The sequence below is a fragment of the Aricia agestis genome, chromosome 17, assembly GCF_905147365.1.
Source record: "Aricia agestis chromosome 17, ilAriAges1.1, whole genome shotgun sequence".
In the NCBI taxonomy this organism is placed as follows: Eukaryota; Metazoa; Arthropoda; class Insecta; order Lepidoptera; family Lycaenidae; genus Aricia; species Aricia agestis.
Window position 1 is genome coordinate 8763797 of NC_056422.1, and position 12499 is coordinate 8776295.

The following is a 12499-nucleotide window of genomic DNA, read 5'->3' on the forward strand; positions in this document are numbered from 1 at the left end:
AATAGGAGAGCCTAAGATCTCAGTTCTCTCTAGGTGAATACCTTGCTGCATTGATTACAATAATGATAACTTTAATTAGGCATAAGCATGCAATCGTAGAAGTAACCAGAACGAAATTAAAAAAAAAAAAGGTTTATTAAGCAAGACGTAACTAGGACCTATCACTTTCTAATGATTCTATAACCGAGTAATGGTGAAAACGTGACTATAATCTGATGGACTATGGAGATATCGAATACAAATCTACACCATTGTCTTAATGTCTTTAGTATTGAGATGTACGATGAGATGACGAAAGTTGTGACAAGTTATCGAACGCGTGGCCGGGGACAACGCTGCAAAAGCGTGGTCAGTGGTCATACGTGGAGAGCGGAGACAACGGTTATCCTTATGAGTAAGTGGGGAAGTTTTATCATTGTGCAATCGGAAGAAACGATTTGAGAAAACAAAATTATAGATGCAAAAGTCAACCCTGACCAAACCCTGAAAAAAGGACCAAAGTGGTTTCAACCCTAACTAACCCAAAATAATAAAAGACTGAATATTGTCATGGTGTATTTTGACACCCATTCCATCAGTAGAAACTGATACTGGAACTCTTGGAGCTCATTGAAATTTAAAGGTCGTGTTTTTGTTTTAAATGTACGGTGTAGGTCGTATTGTCCCATATTATTATGGGCCTCGCACCTGTAGCTGGCCACGTGGGCCGGTTTCCGTTTGCGTGGGCTTCGGCTTATCATCGGATACCTTATATATTTAAAGTCGTAAGGCCCTTGAGGTACAAAACAAAGAGCAACATCAGGTTTTTCATTTTTGGCTTGACCGGTCAGGAAATCGCCTTGAAGGTCAAGTGTGTCATCAATATAAAGTTTAATTACCCGTCTGCAAAAAGACATAAAAGAGATATCGCGACTTCCCAAACAGATATGTTACTAACTAGCAATAAAAAATCCTTAAATACGAAGAACGAGAGCAATAACATGATATTCAATCCATACAATAATAATAACCATTCATCGATAAAATATTATCCCATCAAAAACATCCTGTAAAAAAACCAAGTCTCGCAACTCAGTTTTTATACCGTAAAAATGAGATCCATGCAATACCAAGTCGGTTAATTTATTCAGTCCCTACCTAGGGGACCTTCTGTCTCAAGTTAGTACGTAAGTTATTATCATATCAATATTAAAAATATTTTACGTTTTAAATAAATAGATCGACTTGGACCTCGCATGAAAACACAATGTATCTTACAATTTATACATAATTATTTTATTATTAGATTGTTTAGTTAGTCTATTGCGCTCCATGCGATTGATGCAGGCCCGCGGTAGTGCTGTGTGATACTGTATAGTGTTATACTAAACAATCTAATCATGCGATGTCCAAGTCGATCTATTTACATATTTAAAACGTAAAAGATTTTTAATACTCTCACTTCTTTTTGTAGAGTCCTACTTTTGTCCTTTTTGGTACCTTTTACTACTATCAATAACGAGTTTTATAAGAAACAAATAAAACTTACAATTAATAATAATATAATCATTATGTATAAGTACAGTATTACTATACCTACTACTTGCCTTTCATGACTACCTAATATCCATACTTATGTTATTATAAATGCGAAAGTGTGTTTGTTTGTTTGATTGTCCTTCCTTCACGACCTAGCGAAGCAACGTACGATCAAGAGTAACATAGGCTACTTTTGGTCTTGGAAAAACGTCAGGTTTCCAAAGCAGGTTTACAAGAATATTCGTATTTTACGCGATTTTTGAATCCCACGCGAGCAAAGCCGCGGGCAAAAGCTAGTGCTTCATATATATAGATACCTATCTAAACCTTCTTCTCCTTCGAATATACGTACGGAAATATCGATGGTACCGGTACAATGATTCATAAATTGCAATTAATGTAACTTTGTAATCTTATACACGTACTATATGGGATTACAAAGTTATTCACGAAGTTAGAGAAAGAAGAAGAAAACTGGACAGTAATGATGAAATGTTTATTAGGTTTTCCCTTAATTAAGACACTAAACTTTAGCTAGATATCTCTCTACCGACGATAAACCGGAGATATTAATGGTACAGGTACAATCGTGATTCATAAACCGCAAATGTAACTTTGTAATCCTATACATTTATATGGGATTACAAAGTTATTTACGAAGTTAGTGTATCTAGAAAACTGGACAGAAATTTTGAAATATTTGAATTTTTCCTTGATTTAGACACTAAACACTAATTATATTCTAAGTTTGAAGGTTCTATGTCTGCTAGAAGTGCCTTAGACTTTTGGTGATCGGTCAGTCAGTCAGTCAGTCAGTGACAAAATTAAGAAACTTTAACAAGTTACAGCTCTTAAACTACTCGTTCAAATTGAATAAAATTTTAAATATACCGTGATTATACAATGCTTGCTTAATAACTGAAAATTCAGGCTTGTTGGTTTATCCACAATGAAGTTATAGGGGGTCAAAAAGAACCTCAATTGGTTCGTCAAAAAGGATGGTACGGCCGTGCCTCTTTTTTGCTCGACTTGGAGGGGGCACTGCCGTGCCCCCAGATTATCTGGGAGCACGGTAGTGCGCCCGCCGAGACGAGCCAAGCGAAGCGCAAGGTCACTGATGAACCCCCATAGAGTGGGTTTCCGATGTACCAGATATTTCATATTCTCAGGATATTATGGTGTCAGTAGTAGACTAATTAAACATACAAAGTCTCAATTGAATACTCTTATAGTTTAGATTTTATTGATATCTAAAATACACATCGATTTCGTCACTGACACACTGATGATCATCAAAATGTTTGGCTACTTCCTGAAGTGCTAGAAAGCTGAAATTTGGTATGTCTGTCTGTCTGTATATCTGAGTTTAGTATACAACCAACAAAGAAATTTATAAACTTATATCTTTCGCCCCCCATCCCCTAAAATTTGGAGGTGGAGGTTTATATGAGACTATTTTGCTACGGGGAATAGTCAGAAACTCAAGAACTGGGGACTACTATTTATACACTACAAAACCCTCAAGTTTCAACCTTTCACAAGGAACTTTAGAGTTTGAGGAAACGCAGTCCATGGAATGAATTCCAATTTCCAACCACATCCGCAGTTCAGTTTACCTATGGGTCGGGAGTCGGGACTTGGAACAAAAACGACATCAAAATGCGATGGCATAATGGTATCCGAACTTTTTGTATTCATAAAAGACTGTCGTTAGCAACTTTGTTTCGGAGCCGTACATTTTTCCTTGATAAAAACTATCCTATAATTATGTCCTTTCCCGGGTGTCAAAGTATCATGCCCATTTAAAAGAGTTCTGTGGTTTAAGTGTTCGTTAAAAAGGAGCAGACAGACATATTCGCATTTATAATATTAGTACGGATCACAAAGCCAATTAACTAAACACACATGTAGAAACTCTGTCATTGCTTAATAATAATTTCTATTTTAAAGTTTTGTGTCCCAATTTTCAGTGTTGAGTAATAAAGGCGATTAGTTTATAGAGCTCGATGAGTCGGAAACCAGAATTGATAGATATGATCTTTATTGACCGAAATAAAAGCAATAGAGAGCTGTTATAAATAGTAGCCAAGTTGCTAATAGGACTAAGAACAACATACAGAAGGGGGTAATGGGTATATTATATTAGCAACATTGGCCTTGAATTTTACTCAAAGCTTCGGCAATTTAGTTGATTGCTCTTACCATATTTGGGCATATGGCAGCATAACAGTACCGCCGCTAAAGGCATTCCATTAGCTCTATTGCCTCTATCTATGAAAATATGAAGTATTAAAAACCTTTTAAGGCGGCATGGAAGCACAAAGTAAATTGTGCTTTGGCTAGTAGCTCGCACTTTCTATTTAAAAGCCTAGCTGACGAATAAAACCTTCTCGAATCTTGGTAACTAACTTTATCGATGTTCAACGAGTAGTATGATTGTGCTCAGTGCCCGATTTCTTACGATTGTTAATCAAAGTTTAGTAGCGTCGAAGCATAAAGCAATTTACAAACGTGTAGACCCTGTCAAAATACACCCGCTACAGAGCAAAAATACTTTTACTTAGATACGTATTTTTTGTGCATATTTTATAGTGGTTAGGATAATTTTCATGATCATTAGTTAAATGTGGGCTGTAAAAACTCAACAACGAACTGAAGAATATTGTGCACATCTGCAAACACAGAAGCGACAGGCAACACACATAGTAACTTGTTGTTTCAATATTTGCACTGTTTCAGCCTCTTGCAATTCGAAGTCAACGCACCTCGCGAATCGAGGCCAAGACGACCAAATGATTAATAGAGCAGACTTTAATGTGTCGTAAATTACTTTACTCTTATTGTTTTTAATTTAATAGCCACAAAAACGGCAAACGTCAATTAAGATCTTTGGTGAAATTATTGGCCTTTATTTATTTATGGCGTTCTGTTGGCGAGACAATGTTAACCCAGAGACCCGTGATGAGGTCCAACACACATATAATATATGTGTGTTGGATCATCATCACGGAATCATTGAATCCATCATATTATGATGGATTCAATTTCGGAACCCGAATTCATTTATTCCCGTGGTGTTACCTCTTTAGCTCTTTGACTTTCAGTCATAGCCACTTTGTGATGTCTCCCGCTTTGTCTGGGGAGGGAAAACTGAAATTTCGTACTCCTCCTATTTTCTTCTGATTAATATCGTTGCGGGTCCCAAGACAGCTTTAGCGTGTCCTTCGGGCTTCCAGAGATCATACATATCAAAGAGTTTTCGTGGTTGGATACCGCTGGCGACCCTGGCGACACTGTAGATACAGTGGTGATTGGTGAACCCAAGCTCGTTTAAAAAATACATGATGGATAATAATGATACCCACCATGATAAAGAAGCCTTACAAGGCTTTCTAAAATCAAAAGGCTGCTCAATCGATGTCGATCATCGATTGAGCAGGCTTTTGCCCGTTTGCGAGTTTGTAATCGCTTGTAAGTATATTGTATAATAGGGTGTATATTGTATAATGTACTTAATACTTATATTGGACCAATGTGGGGAAGCCGAATAAAAGCAAGACATCCATATTCCATACTGATATTATGAATGCGAAAGTATGTCTGTCTGTCCACTTCACGCCGAAACTGATGAACAGATTTTACTGAAATTTGGTATGGAGATGTCGTGGGAAAGGACATAGAATACTTTTGATCGCTTTTGATAGGACATAGGATAAATAATAATTAAAGAAAGTATCTGATAACATAATTTAAAATAAGCACTGTGCTTACTGCTTCTTCATAATAATATTATTTAATATTCATATTTATAAGTCAAAAGATTTAAACCTTTTCTATGTAAGTACGTAAAACGATATTGAGTAATGAGAAAGTTATACACATAATGTTAAAATGTATTACATGATTTTACAGTTTAATACGAAATGTATCACTTTCACATAGATACATTTTATGCATTTTTTTTACATAAATTCATGAGATGTTACGAAACATCGGCTCTACTGATAGGAACTCTTTGTAGATACTTGAACGAAAGAATTAGTATTGTGATTTCTGTTCGACATTCTATATTATTAATTATTATAATTATTTACTTAGGAAATCTGCGGGGCTAAAATGGTCGCTTTGAAGAATCATGATATGAATCATAATATGATTCATTTTTCTAAAATCGCAAAATGCAACTCTGCTTGCAATTCATTTCTGTATTTTTGTACTGATTTGACATTTGTCAGTTTGACAGTTTTGACAATTCATTTGCTGAATTGATTGAGTGACCATTTTAGTCCCGCTGGGGTATCTTAGAATAGCGATATTGAAGAGCTCTATTATAGAGATAAGAGAGCGTCCGTGGCCTAATGGGTAGACCTTTGGTTCGCACTCGTAGAGGGTGCAAGATTTAGAATTTAGAATTTATTTAGAAAAGACACTTAAAAATAACATATACAATAATTTGATGTTCTAGTACTTAAACTAGGCCTAGCCTGTCTCTTAAGTACTAGTTACTTCCAGTGTAACAAACTACTAATATGTATAATAATATGCTGTCATCAGCCACTATAACAATATTATCACATTTATCACGGTCGGTACTACATATTCTCATTTGATAGGAACCAGTAATTTTTCGATAATTTCATACGTTTGAGTCTTTAACCACATTGTAATAATATTTTTACATTTGTTCATATTATAGGTAGTGAGATTCAATTTCTGATTTAATTTTTTGTACAGTACAGGAGCTAGGTAACACTGGAATTTATTAATGAAGAATGTTCTAAACTGGGGGGTTTGAATCATCAGGTGTCTTCGGTTTCGTACTGGTTGTTCTGTAATAGTGGGTAATTAATTACTGGTGGTACTTGAGTATACTTTCTTTAATAAATATTTGCCTTACAGTCATTGCAATTTTTGTAAAGATCTAGTGTAGGGGTTGTGTATGGTTTGAAAGTTATTACTTTGAGGAGCGCCCTTTGCGAACTCTCTAACTTTATTAAATGGCTTCTACTAGCTCCTCCCCATACAGTAATACAGTAGCTGATAATGGACTGGGCCAATGCAAAATAAACAGTTTTAAGGAGCTTAAAGTCGGCCACAGATCGCAGGCAACGAAATATGTACATCGTCTTTCGGATTCTATCGGATAGGTTATTAATTTACTGTTTCCATGTTAGTGTTTGGTCCACTATAATCCCTAGATACTTTACATCTGTGGATCTTTCTATTTTAAGACACTTGCAATGAGTATTTGTAGGCTGATTACAGATGTGAATTTTAATAGTGTAATGGGTTTTTGGTATGAGTCCTAGAGTAATGCCAAAGGTGATAAATTTAGTTTTAGCTATATTTAATGTAAGTTTGTTTTCATTGAGCCATTGGAAAACAATTGAGAGTCCCTTTTCTGTTCGCGCCCTAGTCTCTTTCCAGTCCTTACCATACGAGTAGAATATGAGAGCCGTATCATCAGCAAAAGTATATGTGTGACTATTATCAATTTTTAGGCTACATAAGTCGTAGATGTAAATTAGGAAGAGGCTAGGACCGAGCACACTTCCTTGGGGAACTCCGTAGATGACTTCCTGATTTCCACTGTAAAAATCACCGATTTTGACTCTTTGGATTCTATTAGTTAGATAATCTTTAAACAATTTCAACGGTAGACCTCTATATACCAACATGTTCTATTTTCGTTAGTAGCCTAGGAATAGAAACCGTGTCAAAGGCTTTAGTTAAATCTAAGAAAACTCCGATCGCTTTACTCTTGACATCCAGCTTGATGGCAATGTCCTCTATAAGGTTTTTGAGAAAACACTTAGCACGGATATAGGGCGATAGTTGTTGACACAGTTTCTATTCCCAGCTTTATAGATTGGGTGAACTATAGAGATTTTGAACACTGTCGGGAAAACCCCATTCGTGATACAGAGGTTCGCTATATGTGTTAAAATAGGAACTATGGTTTCTCTAGCCATTTTTAAAAAAATTGTAGATATGCCATCCCATCCAACAGCACTATCATTTTTTAAATTCATTAGTATAGAGCTTACTTCAGACATATCAGTTTTTAGGAGTACCATAGAATCTTTATTTGAAGGAACATCAAATCGTGTTGTATTTTGGTTGGTTTTTATTTGCTCTGCTAGATGTTTGCCTACCAAGGCGAAATGATCGTTTACCTTGTTAACGGACTCTTGTGGTGTTTTAGCTATATTCAGCAATTCCTTAGGTATACTTTTATCTGTGTGGGTGTTAGTGACGTCTTTGACTATATTCCAAGTTGTTTTCGGGTTATTGCAACTTTTGCGTAGTTCGTTTTGATAGTAAAGGTTTTTTAGGCGTTTTAGTAGGTCATTACAGAAGTTTTTGTAGCGAGTATATGTAGTTTTTAATATTAAGTTATTTGGATCAGACTTGCATTGGGCATGCATACGATCTCTATTCCTAATACATCTTACTAGCCCTGGGGTTATCCACGGTTTAATACATCGTTTTTGACGGGTTATTGTTATTATATGCGTGTTTTCGTTAATTATATCGGAAAGTACATTAACTAGTGTTTTAGCGGCCCAGTTTGCATCATTAGAGTTCATTATTTCACTGAAATCTTTATTATTAAGGTTTTTTAGTGAGTCTTCGTAATTAATTTTACGGAAAAAATTATTTTGGTCTTTAGATGTCTTATCTTGTTGTATGCATGTTAATACTGCTGCATGATCCGTTAAGGGTGCGTCAAAAACCAGAGTGGTTGTTGGATTTTTAGATTTTACCATGGAGTGATCCAGACAATTATCACCACTAGTCGGTAAACAATGGGTATTTAGCAATCCATGAGAGCTGATGACATCAAGGTAATCCGCAGAATTTGAATCGTCATTATTTTGTGTTATATTAATATTTATATCTCCGGTAATTATTATGTTTTTATATTTGTTTTGTGTCGATAGTAGCTGATCTAGTGAGTCTATAAACTTTTTTAATAAAAAGATCGATCCACGGTCGGAGGCGTACAGTACCAATTAGATATTTTCTAATCTCAAGTACATAATACGGACGCTCGTGCGGTGAAGGAAAACATCGTGGGGAAACCCACAGTTGGTCCTAGACGTATATTGGCTAGTACTTTCCTCTGGACTAGGCTATGTTGCGAGAATCACGTATCACTTGTGCTTGGGTTGGGCAACCATACGGACAATTAAATCTTGTCCCAGGCACTACAGTATGTGAGGAGTGGTTACTTCACTCTGAAAATACTGTATAAATCATCCACAACTGATGCAAAGGTCTAATAAGTGTATTATAGTACGGATGACTTGTCCTCCGGACAGGAGAACTAGTTGGATGTTGATTATTATCATATTATTTAATTATAAACGGAACATAATTTATGGTCTCGATGAACTATTCTTAAAGAATGTATACTAGTGAATACTAGTGGATGCCCGCAACGGAGATGCGTCAAAATTCGTAATAGGGAACCGTTCATTTTTTCGGGTTTAAAAGTACCTATCCAATGTCCTTTTTCGGGACTCAAAGTATCTTCACTTACAGCAAAATCGGTTCAGCCGTCAGCGGTTTATATTAGGGGTGAAGAGATAACAATCAGACAGACACACTTTCGCATTTAGAATATAAGTATGGATATCGAATCACATCCTCTCCTATAGTAGCAATTATAAAATTATTAAAGGCTATGTGCTATGTAATAATAATAATACAATATAGGGGTTGGCATTTGAATCACGCATTTTATGTAGAGGGGCGAGAACGGTGGCATTTTATAGGGGTTAGTTACCCCTTTCAAATGACACCTGATTTGTGTCTAGGAGATGCATAGTTTTTTTTTTAATACGTGTTTGAAGTTACATGTAAAGGAACGTTATTTTTTGTTAACATGTCTTTAATATTAATTTTTCACTATAGTTACGTTTAGTTTTATGCGTAATATGTTGTAAAATGTATTTAAGTGTCATAAATATAAGAACAGGATACAATTCTTAGGTAATGAATTATAGCAATGTATTACTCCGTGCTGGCCCAATACGACTTGGTTGGGTTAGGTTAGATATTTTTGTGTTAACCACCCACAAATTGAAGCCAGTTGTTATATAATATATCTATAAAAAATACAGGGGGTGCAATTAGACTTTTAGTTAGTTTGCCAGGATGCAAATAAGTGCCTATTATAAGTCCACTAATTTGGTTGTTTTATTGAACATAACCTGAAAAACTAAAAAAAAATCTTGGTAACTACTGATTTCCTAACTTTTAGGGAGGGAGTAGGGGGGTTCCCCCTTGCCCCCCTCCCCTCCCCCCTCCTTTCCCGCCCCCTCCCTATAATGCGTAATTCAAATGCAACCCCCAATATAGTCTTATGTGATATGCGAGTCGTTATTGGTTGTTGACCTATGTGGGCGCAGCTTTTATTCGCCGACATAACTCGATTAGGTCAACTCAATTATTCTACCTTCATTTGTATTAGCATGCACTTATAACCTAAAGGTAAGCTCATCTTTTCTGTTTTATAAGACAATACTAAAAAATAAAAATATAAATGCGTTTCTGCCTGTCTTTTTATCTTCGCTTAAGCCACTGAATCGATATTTGATGAAATTTGGTATGGAGATACTTACTTTGAGTTTTGACCCCACATGTAAAGACTAAAGAGTACCAGCTGTCTTATTATCTTGAAAAAACTTACGGCTTACGCTTCCCGCGCACTAAACTTAATTTCAGCGGGCAACATCTTCTAATATAATAATACTAGACTTCCACGAATATTTCAAGACAAAACGGTTCAGCCGTTCTAGGTTTTAGTGTGACTAACATTTTTCCAAAAATTTAAATTATTTAAAATGAGATTTTCCTGAGTCTTTCCCGCCTATCGCAGTTTAGTTGTATTCTATCGGAACACCAACAACTACAAGTGTAGATATGGCGTAGCTCATAGGTACGGTCGAAGACTTATCTTATTCATTACTTTTCGATTTTATTACTGGGCAATAAGAATAAAAGTGGAACATGCGATTCATTTACGTCTGTACTCGCTCGCTATGATGAATGCACATAAATAAAGCCTCGTGCGGCGTGCCGCTTCTTATGCGAGAGTCAAGACTATTGACAACTTTTTTGTGATAAAACTAGCGAATTATCCAGTTTGAAAAGCTTATAGATCTTTTCAAGGACAACACCAAAAACGGCGCGGGCGTTGACCTTTGCAAAAAACGATTAACTAATGAAGAAACGTCCGATGCATACTTACGTTTTGTAGGTATTTAACTTTCTTAGGTAACCTTTGCGACATAAATAGCTTTTTATCAGCAATAATAAAACAGTAAAAAGGGTGTAGTTTAGTTATTCGTTAATATGACGTAAGATGGCCTTACCGACTGCGCGCCATTACCAGCCTTCAATTATAAGTAGACGATTTATTAAATGCAAACAATCGCTTAATAATCTACAATATCATTCAATCTATGGTTTAAAATTAACGCACTATAATTCCAACGTTGAAAAGTAGTATTTAGGGCCGATTATAACTCGTACTTACCTGATTGTATAATTTTAATATGTAATTCGAATGTAAATAAAGCTTGTTTATTGTTACTGTTTATTATTCTCGCAAGTCGCAACGAAGAAGCTTTAAGGAATCTTCCCAAAATCTTTTTATTACGACAAAATGATTAATCTATTTTGAATTACAAAATTGCGTGGTTAAAAAAGGTGGTAACATCTGAATTCTGATGGCGTTATAAAATACAAATATTCTCCTCGTGAGCTTCAGGAGACGACCCTTTGTTTACTAGGATTTTATGAGGCGACCCCAGATAATGATTTAGACGAATGGTCTAAAATATTATAGAAATAATTGCAAATAATCATGGTTCCATAAAATAAATTTATTCAGTCACGAATCACGATTCACGACTCCCATATTAGGAGGACCTTCAATAAAAGCTGTGTTTCTTATTGCGTCAAACGGACTGAATGGAAAATTTATTTATGGTATAGCCTTTGTTTTAGCTATTTTGATAAGAAAAAATATTATTACTTACATTCGTGAAAATCCATTTCGCCTCCTCTCCGAAAAATCAAAAGTTTTTGAAATCGTTTCTATGACAACGCATGACAATTGACAGCTGATAGTCCCTGATTATCTATCAAAAAAGCTATCAAATGTCAAATTTCCAGAAAAATTAAAAAGTTTTATCATCAAACCATAGACAAAAGCACACTTCACAAAATGATCGTTGATCGTCTTGGCACTATCGACATTTTGATAATATTGCAATAAAAGTGATGATTTTCGCACACTAATTAGAATAGTGGATACAAGAAATTTGCCGTTATTCTACTGAAATATTGAAAAGTTAAAAAAAAAACAGTAAAGCTGCTATAAGGCTCACACATGCGTGTTATTATCGGTCGATAATAACGCATGCGGTATTGTGGTAATGCGTGCTGATTCCTTGCACACAGCTGCGTTTTTATCGTCCAATATTTCTTACGAGAGAGCGCCGCGCCGCAACGGCACTATCAAACCAGAGATGGTTTGATAGTGCCGTTGTGTAGTGCCTCAAGTATGCAATTGCATTATTGCGATAATACTTCCATTGCGGCGGCGTTATTATCGTAGCAGTGTGTACGTAACTACATGACCATCTTAATACAAAATGTACTGAAAACAGATACTTAGCGCAATTACGCATTTTTTTTTATGAAATAAGGGGGCAAACGAGCAAACGGGTCACCTGATGGAAAGCAACTTCCATCGCCCATGGACACTCGCACCATCAGAAGAGCTGCAAGTGCGTTGCCGACGCATGCGTTATTAACGAGTTAACGACCGATAGTAAGGCTGCGTTTCCACTGAAGCGGAGCGGAGCTTAGCGGAGCCGAATTGACCAATCACCATACTCGAAATCTTCGCCGGACTTCGCTGTCATTCCGCTGGAATAGCACGATTGGTCAATTCGGGCACCGC

General features: G+C 36.0%; 1 protein-coding gene across 1 annotated transcript in view; it reads right to left on the reverse strand.

Moving 5' to 3' along the window:
• Nucleotides 1–11640, reverse strand: part of LOC121735153 — a 37506-nt gene extending 25866 nt beyond the window's left edge. Inside the window, exon 1 of the mRNA XM_042125828.1 lies at nt 11571–11640. Coding sequence (XP_041981762.1) covers nt 11571–11586 — 16 coding nt within the window. The 5' untranslated portion in view covers nt 11587–11640. The remainder of the gene's footprint in view (nt 1–11570) is intronic.
• Nucleotides 11641–12499: the final 859 nt, after the last annotated feature.